This window comes from Leptodactylus fuscus, chromosome 1 (assembly GCF_031893055.1).
Source record: "Leptodactylus fuscus isolate aLepFus1 chromosome 1, aLepFus1.hap2, whole genome shotgun sequence".
NCBI lineage: Eukaryota > Metazoa > Chordata > Amphibia > Anura > Leptodactylidae > Leptodactylus > Leptodactylus fuscus.
The window spans coordinates 358,336,961-358,356,332 of NC_134265.1; the positions used below are offsets into that span (position 1 = coordinate 358,336,961).

The 19,372-nt window shown below is 44.8% G+C and overlaps 1 protein-coding gene across 1 annotated transcript in view; it reads right to left on the minus strand.

Moving 5' to 3' along the window:
- The window catches only part of LOC142185095 (vomeronasal type-2 receptor 26-like), a 53,174-nt gene extending 44,888 nt beyond the window's left edge, over nt 1-8,286 (minus strand). The window contains exons 1-2 of the mRNA XM_075260384.1: nt 8,160-8,286; nt 7,813-7,883 (exon numbers count right to left, since the gene is read on the minus strand). Coding sequence (XP_075116485.1) covers nt 7,813-7,883; nt 8,160-8,286 — 198 coding nt within the window. The remainder of the gene's footprint in view (nt 1-7,812; nt 7,884-8,159) is intronic.
- Nucleotides 8,287-19,372: the final 11,086 nt, after the last annotated feature.

The following is a 19,372-nucleotide window of genomic DNA, read 5'->3' on the forward strand; positions in this document are numbered from 1 at the left end:
TCCTTTACTTTTGGCAACTGCCTAAAGTTCTGGACTTGGTATCATCATCGTAGTTAGAGACGTTTCCACAACTACAGCTAAGTATCTCCTTAGAGTTAATAGCATCACTCTGTTCGAAACATTTTTGTTGTGTCCCTTCACGCACATACACATGAGGCCTCATAGTAACAGTGAATTATTATGTCTGCTCAACACGGTCTGACTTGAGACTGGTACATCAGAATCACCACACTATTTCGTACGACCTACAGTCCTATGAAAAAGTTTGGGCACCCCTATTAATCTTAATCATTTTTAGTTCTAAATATATTGGAATTTGCAACAGCCATTTCAGTTTGATATATCTAATAACTGATGGACACCGTAATATTTCAGGATTAAAATGAGGTTTATTGTACTAACAGAAAATGTGCAATATGCATTAAACCAAAATTTGACCGGTGCAAAAGTATGGGCACCTCAACAGAAAAGTGACATTAATATTTAGTAGATCCTCCTTTTGCAAAGATAACAGCCTCTAGTCGCTTCCTGTAGCTTTTAATCAGTTCCTGGATCCTGGATAAAGGTATTTTGGACAAACAATTCAAGTTCAGTTAAGTTAGATGGTCGCCGAGCATGGACAGCCCGCTTCAAATCATCCCACAGATGTTCAATGATATTCAGGTCTGGGGACTGGGATGGCCATTCCAGAACATTGTAATTGTTCCTCTGCATGAATGCCTGAGGATTTGGAGCGGTGTTTTGGATCATTGTCTTGCTGAAATATCCATCCCCGGCGTAACTTCAACTTCGTCACTGATTCTTCAACATTATTCTCAAGAATCTGCTGATACTGAGTGGAATCCATGCGACCCTCAACTTTAACAAGATTCCCGATGCCGGCATTGGCCACACAGCCCCAAAGCATGATGGAACCTCCACCAAATTTTACAGTGGGTAGCATGTGTTTTTCTTGGAATGCTGTTTCTTTTTGGACGCCATGCATAACGCCTTTTTTTATAACCAAACAACTCAATTTTTGTTTCCAAAATGAAGCTGCCTTGTCCAAATGTGCTTTATCATACCTCAGGCAACTCTATTTGTGGCGTACGTGCAGAAACGGCTTCTTTCTCATCACTCTCCCATACAGCTTCTCCTTGTGCAAAGTGCGCTGTATAGTTGACTGATGCACAGTGACACCATCTGCAGCAAGATGATGCTGCAGCTCTTTGGAGGTGGTCTGTGGATTGTCCTTGACTGTTCTCACCATTCTTCTTCTCTGCCTTTCTGATATTTTTCTTGGCCTGCCACTTCTGGGCTTAACAAGAACTGTCCCTGTGGTCTTCCATTTCCTTACTATGTTCCTCACAGTGGAAACTGACAGGTTAAATCTCTGAGACAACGTTTTGTATCCTTCCCCTGAACAACTATGTTGAACAATCTTTGTTTTCAGATCATTTGAGAGTTGTTTTGAGTAGCCCATGATGCCACTCTTCAGAGGAGATTCAAATAGGAGATCAACTTGCAATTGGCCACCTTAAATACCTTTTCTTATGATTGGATACATCTGGCTATGAAGTTCAAAGCTCACTGAGGTTACAAAACCAATTTTGTGCTTCAGTAAGTCAGTAAAAAGTAGTTAGGGGAATTCAAATCAATAAAATGATAAGGGTGCCCATACTTTTGCACCGGTCAAATTTTGGTTTAATGCATATTGCACATTTTCTGTTAGTACAATAAACCTCATTTCAATCCTGAAATATTACTGTGTCCATCAGTTATTAGATATATCAAACTGAAATGGCTGTTGCAAACACCAAAATATTTAGAACAAAAAATGATTAAGATTAATAGGGGTGCCCAAACTTTTTCATAGGACTGTATGCTTGGCACAGATTATCGCATAAGGTTTTTAGATTGAGGGCATTGTTGAAGTGTTGCTTTACCGGCTTTCTCGTTTTTGTCTATTTCTACTATTTATATTTGGGGCAGCCCCCCCTCCCCGCATGGGGCTCTGAGGCTTGACACATTGTTTGCTGTGCGGAGGGCCCCATGGCCACAGGTGGCGGTGGGACCCTAGCCAGTGCAGAAGTTTGCCCAGTTCCAATACTAGAGGCTATGGGGTTAAACTTTTTTTTTTTTAAATGTAGATTGTGAGCCCCACAGAGAGCTCACAATGTAAATTTTTCCCTATCAGTATGTCTTTTGGAATATGGGATGGAAATCCATGCAAACACAGGGAGAACATACACACTCCTTGCAGATGGTTTTATGCCCTTGGTGGGATTAGAACACCAGGATTCCAGTGCTGCAAGGCTGCAGTGCTAACCACTGAGCCACCGTGTGGTCCCCCATGGGGTTAAACTTTGTACCATTCCATCCCTCCCCCCCACACACCTTTCTTACCCCCTTCGCCTACGCAGCAACTTACTTGAATATCAAGGGCAGTATGCAGGTAATAAGTTGAATACTGCAAATGTGCAATATGCATTAAACCAAAATTTGACTGGTGGAAAAGTCTGGGCACCTCAACAGAAAAGTGACATTAATATTTAGTAGCTCCTCCTTTTGCCTCTAGTCACTTCCTGTAGCTTTTTATCAGTTCCTGGATCCTGGATGAAGGGATTTTGGACCATTCCTCTTTACAAAACAATTCAAGTTCAGTTCAGTTTGATGGTGGCCGAGCATGGACAGCCCGCTTCAAATCATCCCACAGATGTTCAATGATATTCAGGTCTGGGGACTGTGATGGCCATTCCAGAACATTGTAATTGTTCCTCTGCATGAATGCCTGAGGATTTGGAGCGGTGTTTTGGATCATTGTCTTGCTGAAATATCCATCCCCGGCGTAACTTCAACTTCATCACTGATTCTTGAACATTATTCTCAAGAATCTGCTGATACTGAGTGGAATCCATGCGACCCTCAACTTTAACAAGATTCCCGGTGCCGGCATTGTCCACACAGCCCCAAAGCATGATGGAACCTCCACCAAATTTTACAGTGGGTAGCAAGTGTTTTTCTTGGAATGCTGTTTTTTTTGGACACCATGCATAATGCCTTTTTGTATGACCAAACAACTCAATCTTTGTTTCATCAGTCCACAGGACCTTCTTCCAAAATGAAGCTGGCTTGTCCAAATGTGCTTCTGCATACCTCAGGCGACTCTGTTTGTGGCGTGCTTGCAGAAACGGCTTCTTTCTCATCACTCTCCCATACAGCTTCTCCTTGTGCAAAGTGCGCTGTATTGATGACCGATGCACAGTGACACCATCTGCAGCAAGATGATGCTGCAGCTCTTTGGAGATGGTCTGTGGATTGTCCTTGACTGTTCTCACCAATCTTCTTCTCTGCCTTTCTGATATTTTTCTTGGCCTGCCACTTCTGGGCTTAACAAGAACTGTCCCTGTGGTCTCCCATTTCCTTACTATTAGAGATGAGCGAACACTAAAATGTTCGAGGTTCGAAATTCGATTCGAACAGCCGCTCACTGTTCATGTGTTCGAATGGGTTTCGAACCCCATTATAGTCTATGGGGAACATAAACTCGTTAAGGGGGAAACCCAAATTCGTGTCTGGAGGGTCACCAAGTCCACTATGACACCCCAGGAAATGATACCAACACCCTGGAATGACACTGGGACAGCAGGGGAAGCATGTCTGGGGGCATAAAAGTCACTTTATTTAATGGAAATCCCTGTCAGTTTGCGATTTTCGCAAGCTAACTTTTCCCCATAGAAATGCATTGGCCAGTGCTGATTGGCCAGAGTACGGAACTCGACCAATCAGCGCTGGCTCTGCTGGAGGAGGCGGAGTCTAAGATCGCTCCACACCAGTCTCCATTCAGGTCCGACCTTAGACTCCGCCTCCTCCGGCAGAGCCAGCGCTGATTGGCCGAAGGCTGGCCAATGCATTCCTATGCGAATGCAGAGACTTAGCAGTGCTGAGTCAGTTTTGCTCAACTACACATCTGATGCACACTCGGCACTGCTACATCAGATATAGCAATCTGATGTAGCAGAGCCGAGGGTGCACTAGAACCCCTGTGCAAACTCAGTTCACGCTAATAGAATGCATTGGCCAGCGCTGATTGGCCAATGCATTCTATTAGCCCAATGAAGTAGAGCTGAATGTGTGTGCTAAGCACACACATTCAGCACTGCTTCATCACGCCAATACAATGCATTAGCCAGTGCTGATTGGCCAGAGTACGGAATTCGGCCAATCAGCGCTGGCTCTGCTGGAGGAGGCGGAGTCTAAGATCGCTCCACACCAGTCTCCATTCAGGTCCGACCTTAGACTCCGCCTCCTCCAGCAGAGCCAGCGCTGATTGGCCGAATTCCGTACTCTGGCCAATCAGCACTGGCTAATGCATTGTATTGGCGTGATGAAGCAGTGCTGAATGTGTGTGCTTAGCACACACATTCAGCTCTACTTCATCGGGCTAATAGAATGCATTGGGCAATCAGCGCTGGCCAATGCATTCTATTAGCCCGATGAAGTAGAGCTGAATGTGTGTGCTAAGCACACACATTCAGCACTGCTTCATCACGCCAATACAATGCATTAGCCAGTGCTGATTGGCCAGAGTACGGAATTCGGCCAATCAGCGCTGGCCAATGCATTCTATTAGCCCGATGAAGTAGAGCTGAATGTGTGTGCTAAGCACACACATTCAGCACTGCTTCATCACGCCAATACAATGCATTAGCCAGTGCTGATTGGCCAGAGTACGGAATTCGGCCAATCAGCGCTGGCTCTGCTGGAGGAGGCGGAGTCTAAGGTCGGACCTGAATGGAGACTGGTGTGGAGCGATCTTAGACTCCGCCTCCTCCAGCAGAGCCAGCGCTGATTGGCCGAATTCCGTACTCTGGCCAATCAGCACTGGCTAATGCATTGTATTGGCGTGATGAAGCAGTGCTGAATGTGTGTGCTTAGCACACACATTCAGCTCTACTTCATCGGGCTAATAGAATGCATTGGCCAATCAGCGCTGGCCAATGCATTCTATTAGCTTGATGAAGCAGAGTGTGCACAAGGGTTCAAGCGCACCCTCGGCTCTGATGTAGCAGAGCCGAGGGTGCGCTTGAACCCTTGTGCAGCCTCGGCTCTGCTACATCAGAGCCGAGGGTGCGCTTGAACCCTTGTGCACACTCTGCTTCATCAAGCTAATAGAATGCATTGGCCAGCACTGATTGGCCAGAGTACGGAATTCGGCCAATCAGCGCTGGCCAATGCATCCCTATGGGAAAAAGTTTATCTCACAAAAATCACAATTACACACCCGATAGAGCCCCAAAAAGTTATTTTTAATAACATTCCCCCCTAAATAAAGGTTATCCCTAGCTATCCCTGCCTGTACAGCTATCCCTGTCTCATAGTCACAAAGTTCACATTCTCATATGACCCGGATTTGAAATCCACTATTCGTCTAAAATGGAGGTCACCTGATTTCGGCAGCCAATGACTTTTTCCAATTTTTTTCAATGCCCCCGGTGTCGTAGTTCCTGTCCCACCTCCCCTGCGCTGTTATTGGTGCAAAAAAGGCGCCAGGGAAGGTGGGAGGGGAATCGAATTTTGGCGCACTTTACCACGCGGTGTTCGATTCGATTCGAACATGGCGAACACCCTGATATCCGATCGAACATGTGTTCGATAGAACACTGTTCGCTCATCTCTACTTACTATGTTCCTCACAGTGGAAACTGAGATTAAATCTCTGAGACAACTTTTTGTATCCTTCCCCTGAACAGTCTTTATTTTCAGATTATTTGAGAGTTATTTTGAGTAGCCCATGATGCCACTCCTCAGAGGAGATTCAAATAGGAGAACAACTTGCAATTGGCCACCTTAAATAGCTTTTCTCATGATTGGATACACCTGGCTATGAAGTTCAAAGCTCACTGAGGTTACAAAACCAATTTTGTGCTTCATTAAGTCAGTAAAAAGTAGTTAGGAGTATTCAAATCAATAAAATGATAAGGGTACCAAAATTTTTGCACCGGTCAAATCTTGATTTAATGCATATTGCACATTTTCTGTTAGTACAATAAACCTCATTTCAATCCTGAAATATTACTGTGTCCATCAGTTATTAGATAGATCAAACTGAAATGACTGCTGCAAACACCAAAATATTTAGAACTAAAAATTATTAAGATTAATAGGGGGGCCCAAACTTTTTCATAGGGCTGTATATATACATATATCTCCTTGGCAGCTGCTTCCATGTCACGTTTGTCCCTTTCCTGTTCTGCTGCACCATGTAGTTCTTAAGCACTCCTTTTATACACTGTATACAATAGCTGTCCTATGCAAACATGTGCAGGGCTTGGCTCAAATACATTTTATCCTCCCTATGCAAATTACCTAATTTTTCATCTCATTTATGTGCTATTATTTCACTTTCATTTTATTATTTTTTAACATTTATTTTCTTTTATTTTTAATCTCATTTACCTATTTATTTATCTTTAGCTATTTATTTTATATTATTTAATATCTTACTATATTTCATTTCCCTTTATCTTACTTTATCTTCCTCATCGTCTCTATATCTATTGCTAGATATATAAAATTACTACTGATCTCCACTGAAATTTCACACCAGAAATAAGTGTTATATACACTATGTGATCAAAAGTATCCAGACACCCGGCTGAAAATGACTTACAAGTTGGTGGCGTCCTCCATCGGTAATGCTGGAATTCAATATGGTGTTGGCCCACCCTTAGCCTTGATGACAGCTTCCACTCTCGCAGGCATAGGTTCAATCAGGTACTGGAAGGTTTCTTGGGGAATGGCAGCCCATTCTTCACGGAGTGCTGCACTGAGGAGAGGTATCGATGTAGGTCGGTGAGGCCTGGCATGAAGTCGGCATTCCAAAACATCCCAAAGGTGTTCTATAGGATTCAAGTCAGGACTCTGTGCAGGCCAGTCCATTACAGAGATGTTATTGTCATGTAACCACTCCGCCACAGGCCGTGCAGTATGAACAGGTGCTCGATCGTGTTGAAAGATACAATCCCGAATTGCTCTTCAACAGTGGGAAGCAAGAAGCGTACACACGCTGGCAGATGACGTTCACCGGGCATTCACCATACCCACACCCTGCCATTGGATCGCCACATTGTGTACCGTGATTCGTCACTCCACACAACGTTTTTCCACTGTTCAATCGTCCAATGTTTATGCTCCTTACACCAAGTGAAGCATGGTTTGGCATTGACCTGCATGATGTGTGGCACCCAATCACCTGACCATGTTCGAAGTCCATGAGTTCCGCGGAGCGCCCCATTCTGCTCTCTCACGATGTCTAATGTCTACTGAGGTTGCTGATATTGAGTACCTGGCAGTAGGTGGCAGCACAATGCACCTAATATGAAAAACGTATGTTTTTGGGGGTGTCTGGATACTTTTGATCACATAGTGTATGTTAGATTATGAACATTCAGGACTAGGATGTGTTTAAGAGCAAATATACTATCTGGATAGCCGGATTTGGTTTTTACCTCGTTTAATACACATGGTCTCAACTCACCCATTAAAATATCTCAGATCTTTACAATCCTTCGTAAACTTCGTACTCAGATAGCTTTCCTTCAAGAAACACATTTTAAGACAGGTAAAATACCACGCTTTCCCACAAAAAAAATTACCCCATAAGTTTTCATTCCACAAATCCACTAGCATTCTCTAAGGGTGTCTGCATTCTATTTCACCATTCAATACCCTTTCAATGTTTCTATAGCTCTGAAGACTCAGATGGAAGAATGCTGCTTCTTAAAGGCACTATTGCCTCCCACAAATACACCTTTGCAAACTTCTACTCACCCAATAAAGGTCAGGTGGCTTGGATAGTGGATGCCCTGAGGAAACTATAACTCTTGGCCGAAGGTTCAATTCTTTAAGCAAGGGATTTCTACCTTACACTATCCCACTCTAGATTCCTCTTCTGGCACATCATCCATGCCCCAAAAGGCTTTAGGTAGGCTCCTCCAAGATCTTAATGACCTCAAGCTAGTTGATCTATTGTGTTTGTATAATCCTTTAGTCAAAGACTATTCTTTCTATTCTAATCGAAGAAAGTCCTATCAGAGACTGGACTACATTTTCGTGTCTAAAGACCTAGTACCGTCCTCCCTGAGATCTAAGATATCTAAGCTATCTCTGTTTCAGACCAGGTTCTGGTTTGAGTTCTCCTAATTCTTCGTCAACTTCCTCCGAAAGACTGGAACTGGAGATTAAGTGAAGCTTTATTAGACCGATCAGAAGTTGTGGGGGCTGTTCGGCAGCATCTGGAGTCATGTTTTGCCATTAATGCTAATGCCAACACCTGCTGTACTATAACGAGGCCCATAAGTCAGTAATTAGGGGTATCTTCATATTTCTTGCCTCAAAGATTAAGAAGGAGTCACAGACTGTGCTTGACAAAGTTCTCTCCGACATAGTAGCGATTGAGTGTTTGAGAAAAGCGAGTCTCAGACTGGCACGGAGTGGCGAGCTGCGACACCTGCGGGAGAAACTGCGGGAGATAATAAATACCTGTACAGATAAACAGTTCCTTCATTATCAACATAGACTCTATGCACATGAGAACAAGGGGGGCAACCTCATGACCTCCATGATTAGGAAAAGAAAGGCCAAATGCTTTGTCTCTGTCATTAAAGATCAACAGGGAGTTACCCACAAGTCCACCCAAGATGTCACTGTGGCCTCTTTACATTTTTACTCAGTTATATAACTTGACTCCAAGAGATTCCTCCACCTCCTCTGCCAACCATGTAGGGAAAATTGAAAAGTTTTGGAATTCTCTCTCTCTCTCTCTCTCTCTCTCCTCACTCTCAGAGACGGGTGCCTCTGCTCTTAACTCCCCCTACTCTTTGGATGAGATTAAACGTGCCCTGAATAGCTTTCCGAAGGGAAAGAGCCCTGGCCCAGATGGTTTCCTACTACAGTATTACAAAGTATTCCAATCTGTACTACTGCCGCACTTCTCCCGGTCTGGAAAATCACTCCCCCGTCAAGCACAAGAAGCTCAAATCACACTTCTCCCTAAAGAAGGCAAGAACCCCCTTGCATGTGGTAGTTATAGCCCACATCACTTCTTAACATGGATCTCAAATTGTGGGCAACGATTTTGATCTCTAGAATAAAACATCTTATACCCTCATTACTACACCCGGACCAGACTGGGTTTGTTTTGGGAAGAGAGGGAAAGGACAATTCCCATCGATTGCGTCATGTCATTCATTACTCATGCTAGGAAAACCCGCTCTGATCTGGTGCTCTTAGGAGTAGATGCTGAAAAAGTGTTTGACATGGTGGATTGGTTGTTCATGAAAGCTACTTTGCAAAAAATTCAACATCCCACCTCAATTCATTGATGCGATTTTTAGCATTTACAATGACCCCCACTCTTTTTTGAGAATCCATGGCACTCTTTCACCTAGCTTTAATATTTGAAATGGCACCAGACAGGGACGTCCTCTCTCTTCTTCTCTTTTCATTCTCATGCTAGAGTCCCTGCCACAGGCATTCGGTCGCACCCGGACATAGCAGATGAGGCGTCACTTGTTGCATTCGGCTGCATTTGCCAATAATGTCCTTTTTCTGGTATCAAATCCGGAACAGGGACTCCCAGCGATAATGGATCTACTTCAAACATATGGAACTATGTCTGGTTATAAAGCTAATCTAGACAAGTCGGAGGTACTAAATGTTACTGTTTCGCCCTCGCTGGTGTTTCAGCTTACCACCTCTACTCCTTTTAAATGGACATCTACAACAATCAAATATTTGGGAATTCAACTGCCAGCTGACCCTTCTAGTCTCTACGCTGTAAACTTCCAACCATTGTAAATAGGGACAATGTTATGATCCTCTCAAGGAATGCATTTTTATGGTTCAGAAGGAGAAACCTTTTGCAGACTTATCCACTTCCTATGATTCAATACCAGCTCCATACGCTGCCTATTCTCCTTCCGCCACTCTTCTTCAAATCGGTAAGGAACATTTTATCTTCTTTTTTCTGGAGAGGCAAACGCCCAAGACTCTTCCTCAGTCTACTAATGAGGAAAAAGTTGGCTGAAGATATAGGTCTCCCTGATATTTTGGATTATTGAAAGGTGGTACAACTAAAACATTAGGTGGAACTCACCCCAATTAGTCTGTAAACATTGCTAGCTGATTTATCGTGGAGTACGTTTGGGTCGTCTTCCATAGCAGTTTTGTGACTTTATGGCTATGTGGGCCATCGTTCAAAATCTCTGAACCACATGCGTGAGAGAAGTGGCGAGACTTAAAAGTGAATCTAGCTCCTTCCCGCCCCCCCCCCCTTCCCTGACTGTTTAGGGAAATATGGGTAAGCTTGCTCTAACATATGGGACTGTTTACTCTCTAACAGGTTGGTGGAGGTGCTAGATAGGACCAGAGAAATAAATTCTACAGAACTTAATTAAATCATTTCTGACTCATCATCTTTCTTTTCTCCACAAACACTATCTGTCCGGAATTGTCAAAGAGTGGTCGAGGGCTAATAAGGTGCGTCCTGAACTTACTACTTTGAACAGACACTTTTGGCCCATCACCAAACTATTATCTAAAACTTGTTATGTCCTGGCTACCTTTGTCAATCCTCTACAGATACAAAAACCGGACTTTCTCTCTGCTTGGGAACACAAACTGGACTTAACTCTTTCGGATGAACAGGCTCAACAAATACTTAGACACTGCCATGGCTTTTCTCCTTGTGTGTGACTCCAGGAGACACATTATAAGGTGTTAACCAGATGCTAACACACCCCTCAATGGCTCCATAAAATGAACCTGACTGATACTGACTTGTGTTGGAGATGCAAAACTCAGAGTGGATCTCTCTCACATATCTGGTGGTCAAGCCCTGTGATTCACACATTTTGGGAAGATATCCAGGCGGTGATACGGCAACTGTTCTCCAAGACTTTTGAGATTACCCAGACAATGATTCTACTAGCACTTCCCTCCTTTCAGTACACTACTTCGAGGTCTAATGTTATTTCTCTCCTGCTTTCTGTGGCAAATTCCCTAATCCCACGGAAATGGTTGAATTCAGACCCCCGACAAAGCTTGAGTGGATAGAAAGTGTAAACCAAATTTCTCACTTTGAAGAACTATCAAACTGGAAAAATAGATTCTACGCCAAGTTTGAGAAGATTTGGGCCCCATGGAAGAGTCTGAAGCTGTGACCCTACTTCCTCTTCCCTCTTTTGTTCTTTCTCCCTCACTGTTGTCTCCTTCATTCTGTCTCTATCTTTGCTGTTTTCCTTTAATTTCATTTTTTTTTCTTTGCTAGAGAGAACTAGAAAAGTGTCATCAAATGATAAAAACTTTACAAGCACTTGGCAGTCCCCTGGTCGCACTTGGCAGTCCCCTGGTCGCACTGGGCAGTCCCCTGGTCGCACTGGGCAGTCCCCTGGTCGCACTGGGCAGTCCCCTGGTCGCACTGGGCAGTCCCCTGGCCGCACTTGGCAGTCCCCTGGTTGCACTTGGCAGTCCCCTGGTTCTACTATTATGTGTATCATTTATTTGAAAAACCTTAATAAAAACATTAAAAAAAAGTCCAAAATGATTTCATATACAATACAAACATCAACAACACAAATATGTCAGGAGAGGTGATGGGTCCTCTGTAACACTGACCTGTGTATATCCATATACGCCAAGGATTTGTGCTGCTGGGACAGTGGTGGATGAGTGGTGGTCTCCAATAATACCAGCCAGCGGGCCACGTTCCTCACAGGAGTAGTTAGGTATCTCCTTATCTGGTCCAGACAGAAGATGTAAAATATATTTCACAGCAAATCGCGCATCTAAACATGAGTCATATATATGATATCCCAGTGTAATATTAGGTAAGACGTCCGGATTCTTGTTAATGTTATCAATAGCAAAAGCATAAACCATGGAATGTAGGACTCCCTGAAAGTATTGACTGAAAAGAGAAAAGGGATAGAATAAAATTCCTTGCTCTCATTCTCTGCATCTAGATATACTGGGATGGGAGTAGCAGTACTTGACTTCACTTGAGACACATCTCACGTTAGTGCTTGGATAACCCTCTTCATCTGCTGTGGAATAAACTGTATGGAGAGAAGTATATGGAGAGAAGTATTGATCTCAGCTCTAATTCAGGTGTATCATTGAGCCCAATGCCTCAGTTATATAAAATCCAGCCCCTAGTCATGCAGTTTTAGAAGTTGTCATAGCAAAGGGAAATCTTAATTGTTCTCCATAATCAAGACTTTTTGGACGTGTTACTTCCGACTGTGTGGTAACAGTTTGGAGAAGGAAATTTTCTGTTCCAGATGTTTTCTAGAAACTTGATACTAAATGTATTTTTGTTTTCAACAACCCTAATAATCGGCCACTGGTCACCCGAGTCAGGGGTCGGGGTTTCATAACCCAGCCATGGTTAAGCCCTGGAGAATTGTTGTGACAGACTGCACCAAATACTGTACATTGACCAAATAACCCCCGGCTGGAAGGAGCAATGATTTGTAGAAAGCTCTTACATGACTCCACCATTTACAAAGATTAAAATTAAAAGAATTGTGGGTTATCATCTATCTCTAAACATTGTCATCTAAAAGTGAGTCCGTACTCTGTCACTATCCATACCCTGTCACTACCCATACCCCGTCACTATCCATACCCTATCACTCCAGTCATTTCATTATCGTCATTATAGGGAATTTTCCTTCTACTAGATACACTTCATGATTATAAGTCAGTTGAAGGACCAGAGTTTTTTTCTAACCCATATATCAAGTAATCCTGACTTACCGTTCACAATATGTATTCTTGTAAAGATCCTCTAAAAACGGACAATCTTCAGCGCTTATAAATTCAGTCAACAATCCACCAATGATGAGGTCTCCATCCTGATAATATTTCTCAGTATTAGGATATCTCCCTCTAATCCTCAGATTACAAACTGGATGTGAGTCCTTAGATATGGTCAGAGTCAGCAACAAGACAGTGACATAAAACATGACATTACAGCAGTGACCTGGAGCTCCAGGACTGATCATTGTATCATATAGATGTGGGAAGGTGAAGAGCAGATAACAGAGGAGCACAGTGAGCGCAGCACACACCATCAGCTGCATTATGTACAGCACCAGCAAATCCTCTCCTTATATACAGTCTGATGGCATAGATGTTACATGGGGACAGATATAGCTTGTATCCTCGCACAGCACACTGAATCTACTCCCGAATGATTTTCACCTGATATAACTGAAGAATAAGATGTAGAAACATCCAGAAATAAGGATTATATATATACAGTGTTGGCTAAAAGTATTGGCCCCCCTGCAATTCTGTCAGATAATCCTCGGTGTCCCCCAGATAATGATTACAAGCACAAACTCTTTGGTAATATCTTCATTTATTTTGCTTGCAATGAAAAATCACATAAGAGAATGAAAAAAAAAAGTCAAATCATTGATCATTTTACACAAAAATGGGCCGGACAAAAGTATTGGCACCCTCAGCCTAATACTTGGTAGCACAACCTTTACACACAATAGCTGCGCACAACCGCTTCCGCTAACCAGCAATGAGTTTCTTACAAGGCTCTGCTGGAATCTTAGACCATTCTTCTTTGGCTCCTGCTCGCGGTCCCCCCTGAGATGTGAAGGGGGCCTTCTCCAAACTGCCACCAAGAGATCTCTCCCCCTCCCCCACAGGTGTTCTATGGGATTCAGGTCTGGACTCATTGCTGCCACTTTACAAGTCTCCAGTGTTTTCTCTCAAACCATTTTCTAGTGCTGACCTGAAGTGTGTTTTGGGTCATTGTCCTGCTGGAAGACCCATGACCTCTGAGGGAGACCCAGCTTTCTCACACTGGGCCCTACATTATGCTGCAAAATGTGTTGGTAGTCTTCAGACTTCATAATGCCCAGTTGCAGTATGTAGAGGTTTGAGTAGCCTTACGACGCCATACAGTGACCCAGTGGCAGAGTGGGGAGGAGGCAGTAGTGTGAGGAGGGCATACATTGACCCAGTGGCAGTATGTAGAGATTTCAGCAGCGTGGGGGAGGCCACAGAGTTGCAAAGTGATATAATTTGGAGGTAGCAGCAGCCTTAGGAGGCCATACAGTAACCTGGTGGTAGAGTATGGTGAGGTTGCATGGATCATTTAATCTGCTACATCAGGCTTTGGTGGGTGGAATTCCTGGCTGAGCCAAGCCTGAGTGTTACGATAGCAGATGAGCAGTCCCGAGCCAATAGTGAAAACAGTACTAGACACACTGATCAAGATGGCAAACATGGCACTGAGCGTCCAGCACTCCCCAGGCCACACCAACTCCAACACCACAGAGGTGTTCACCTGAGCCCCAGATGGTGGGGATGGACTTGGCGGCACTGCTTGGCAGAGAAGTATGGGTCAGGGAAAGCCGGACACACAGCGCACCACAAATCACAGCAGAACCAGAAACTAGGAACTCTTATAACACGTCTTCAGAGTTGAGATATAGGTCAAAGGAACCAGAAGGCAGCGGTGGGCAGTAGTCAATAGGTGTCAGCAGAGTACCAAAGCGTATTCATCCAAAACGGGCAGTGCAGTACAGAGGGAAATCCAGAGTGAAGATCAAACAGGCTGAGTTGGTAACAGGAGAGAAGAGCAGTACAATGTCAGGTTCAGGGAGCAAAGGTCTAAAGGCAAGCCGGGGTCATCAACAGGAGAAGGCATAGTACAAAAATCAGGAGGCAAGAGGCAGTGTCAGAAGGCAAAGCAATGGGGTCAGAGGCAAACTAGACAAAGGAGAAAGCTTACTATCAGGAAACAAGTTGTTAGGATTGTGCAGTAACTGCGGCCATGATCTGGGAGTCGCTGTCTGTTCCTCTGCACAGTCCAGGGTTGCAAGGGTTAATCTGCCTTGCAACAGCCGGGTGTGGTCGAGTCACATCTTGGAGGGCTTAACTGATGCAGTAATGCTAGGTCTCCCATGGTTACGCCGGCACTCACCAGTCATAGACTGGAGGCAAGGGGGGATTAATAAGTGGAGTCCTGAGTGCAAGGGAAGGTGTATGGAGGCTATACCAGCAGCTGTCCCTCCAGTGAGGCCTTCAAAGCAGGAGGTCTTGCCCTCTAGCCTGCAGAGGTCTTTACTATGGATGCTACTAGGACTCTGCCAGTACCTAGGTCTCAAAGTTACTCCACTGACCTGTTGCCAAGGGCAACGCCGCCTCAAGGCAGAAGCAGGAGGCGTAAATCTGCAAAAAAGTGTTTTGGTCCCCTGCCATCAGGTGCCAGGGAGGGGTTTTGCCCGCAAGGGAAAGCTAGGAAAAAACCTAACACTAAGCTGAATGTTGGCGCAGTTTCTGGGCAGAATAAAGGGACTAGACTTGTACACTCCCCTGACTTGCCAAGTCCTGTACTAAATGGCAAAGTTCCACGGCCTGTTTATTTTGCCATGAGTCAGGCCAAGGGCAGGAGCAGAGCAACATCTGATAGCAGACATAGGTCAGGGACGGAGCTGTCCCCAAAGGGATCGTGTCTGGCTCACTCCTCGCCATTCTCGTCTCCGATCTGGAGACGCATGTCGTCGTTGCGCCGTGGAGGGGGGGTAGTGTTAGGATTGTGCAGTAACTGCGGCCATGATCTGGGCGTCGCTGTCTGTTCCTCTGCACAGTCCAGGGTTGCAAGGGTTAATCTGCCTTGCAACAGCCGGGTGTGGTCGAGTCTTTGATGGACTGGTGTGTCGACCAATGGATGCTTGGATTGGGCAGCTGGTCTATCTGCTAGTGTCCGCCCCTTGCCTATATAAGGGGACTAGTCTGGATGCCCGGCGCTCTATGATCACATTCCAAAACCTCAAATAATGTGTGTGTATGTATGGGTTCCAGCCTGTAAACAAGAATTTCCCTAGCTAGTAAATTACCCCTGAGGTAGCAATGCCACTGTTAGTTAGGCAGCATGCTGCCTTGTATGTGTGTGGTAAAACTCTGTAGAGTCAGCTAGCGTTCCTTCTCAGACAGAGTGACTGGGAGTGGGCTTGGCAGTAGTTGCCTGGGTGGTTGGGTGGAACAAATACACACAGGGTTTACTTGGTCTCTGGCTTGTCCTAGAGTTCAGGCTAGCAGTTTGTTTATTTGTGCGGCTGCTCTGACTGCAGAGGACTCTGTGATTGGTAACAGAGCGAACCTGGTTGTTTAATTTAGCTGGCAGTGACATCAACTGTCAGTCACTGTTCACACCAGGTTTTTAGCAGTCAGTAGCCCAGAGGGCTCTGCAGGGTTTTTCAGTTGTTTAGTTTTTTTTTTATAAATCCTGCAGACCATAACACAAGTACACTGAAAAGATGGTGACAGTCTGGAATGAGAGTCCATTTAAATAGGGTCCAGCCTGCCACCTGGCCTAAAATAATGCAAATCTCTAGTCTGGCTCAGGAGGGGACCGGCAACTCCCGCACATCGCCTTGGAGGTTCCGGTCTGCCTCCCGAGACCCAGAATCAAGGAACAGGGAGAGCAGAGAGTAGAGGGCCGGCTTCCTCGGCACAGTGTTGTGAAGACTCCAGCCCTACTTATTAGTACTTTCGGCCAGAGTATTCCATTGTGCTGTATGCACATATCAGCACTTCCAGTCCTATGGAGGTGGTACAGAGCCTTCACAATAGTCTGCTGGTTATTCAGTTTTCTGAAGAAAACTCTCCCTGTGTTTTATCTCTCTCTTGACCCTGTGTTTCTGTGTTCTGACCTCGTCTTGCCTTCCAGACTACTTTTCTCTGACCTTCTCATCTCCTGTGGATGACCTCAGCTGGCTTCCTGACTACTCCTACTGGATCTCTATTTGGCTATTCCGTGACCTCTTGTGTATGAGCTGGATCTCCTGACTATGCATTGTTTCTCCCTCCTGTGCACCGACCCAGCTTTTTGACTCCATCAGGGCTTTTCTTGGAACCTACAAACCCTCCTGTGCTACAAACCCTCCTGTGTACCGACTTGGCCTGTACGACCTTCCTTCAGTGTTTCCACTATCTTATATTGACTGTCTTCTCATCTGCTGAGGTTAGTATTACTGTGTTTTCTTGGTCCTCTGCTACTTGGGATGTGCAGAAAGTGCAGAATTCTCTGGGCAGTTGTGGTTCTGGGTCCCAGAATTTACCACGTCCAACTCCACCGTCAGGAGCTCTGATGAAGACCTCTGGGTCCTGGTTCTGCTCTGGTTAGGAGAGTGTTTTGCCTCAGTGTTTCGGGATTCTGGTTGTATCAGGTTTCTAACACTGATTCATCTTCACAATGGTCAGTCTCTCCAAACTTTGGGTGGACAGGGAGTTCTCCTTCGGTAACTATGGCCCTGCCTCACTAAACATCCACTCTGATGACACATTACTGGCCAGGCAGGACAGCTTTTCCAGAGAAAATTCAACATTTGCAGCCACAAATCCAGTTTGGCTGCCCGGAAGTCCAGCGGATTTTCCACGACGGGTGGCAGGGGGTACGCTAAGTATGCCACGACCTGCTGGTTTAAGTTTTGCTCTGTGTGTAGCTACTGATGAGCAGCTTCTTCACTATGCAGGTCAAGATAGCAGCTCATCAGCAGCTTTAGGCTCAGGCTGCTGATGGTGCTGATACTGCTCCTGTCACCCCTCCCATAGTTGCCATTCTACGGCAAGTTGAGTGCTCAGGGCTTCTCCGGTCGGACATGCAAGAGGATGGACGATGACACAGATAGGCAGCGGCGAACTTGATACATAGTATGTCTCTATAGTAGTTCAGTTTGTCCTTCCTCTCAGTAAGTGTAAAAAAGGCCCCCATTTTTCCCTGGCAGCAAGGGACTAACATGTTGGAGAGCCAGTAGTCATCCCAATTGCAATCGGCTACATCGTCATCCAATAATTTCTGCAGGTCACTGATGTCCTCCTCAATGGTCTCTAAGCCAGGAGCCTGACCGATCACAAGACCAGCTGCCACACCACTATCCTCATCACAACTTCTCCGCCTAGTGGAGGAAACGGCGGGTGTCTCCTACAGACCTTGGCTGGGCACTAGCTGCTGACTGTCCAGTAGTAGCTCATCCTCACAGTATAGTGGATCTGAGCCCATAGCATAGAATAATTCTCTAGCTGAGGGAACATAAAAGGACAGAGGCAGGTTCAGGAAACCTGAGGGTACAAAGTCTGCTCCTGCGCCATGCCAACAAAAGGTTGTGTATAACAAACCCATCGACTCTTGGCTGTCTGATGTGACTTGGGATGAAGTGGATGAATCAATCAACCAGTCTACAACTGTTCAGTTGCTGGTCAAGACACGACTATGACTTGTGAGCTCAGACCTATGTAAGTGAGCCCTGCTGCCATGCTCCCTTACTCTGTTGCGAACTGTGCCTGTGACAAAAACATTTAGACTTATGGCCCTCCCCTGTGCATGGCCTGTCACTTCTCCGTCTGATATACTGAGAAATGGCCTATAATTTTATACTGGAAACAAAATGGCAAATAAGTCCCTAGTATGTCACCCCACTGAGAAACACCTTTAAACACCTTTAAGTGTTTTAAGAACCACAAACTGCAGAGATTAGTGGCTAAGAAAGATTGATTTTTGCCACTACTGTCTTGAGAAATGGCCTGTAATTTAATAGTGGGAACAAAAAAAAAAAAAAAAAAACGAATATGCCCCAAATATGTTTCTCCACTGATAAACACCTTTAAATAAGTGTTAGAACAGACGACTGCAGAGATAACTGGATAAGAATTCCGTTTTTATTGGCACAGTAGTACTGAAAAACGGCCTGTAATGTTATGCTTTGAGCAGAGAATAAGTCCCATGTAACAAACGCCTTGAAAAAGACATGAGAACAGATAAGTGCAGATATTAGTGGATGAGAATTCACAGTTTTTTTCTGTACTTCACTGTAAAAGGCTTGTTGTGTTCCATCTTAAACACAGAGGTATGAGTAATGAGCAGCAGTATAACGGCAGTGAGTTCTCCAATGTGTTTTCCTCCCTATACTTTCCCTACAGTTGGAATACTCTTTCCCTGAACTTGTATACATTTTCTAACAATTCCTGCTATGCGGCGCATACCCCGAAGGCGTGCCAGAGACTCCTCTGGCTATATTTAGTTTTTTAAGGGGTTAAGTTGTTTTCTTGATGCCTGTTTGACTGGCAGACTGTCTGGCCAGTCATTCCTATCTCTGAAGGGTGGAAGGTTCGTATCTCTGCTCCAATTTAGGTTTCCTCCCCCAAATTCATGTGCCTGCTATGGCATTCAGACTTGTTTGCAGCTTACAGGTTCTTTCTGTTATCTGTACTCCTGTTCCAGCCCTTAAGTTTTGTTTTACCTTACTCTTGCTTTTCCCTGCCTGTTTAGTTTCCCTGTTTATTTTTGTATTCTATTGTTCAC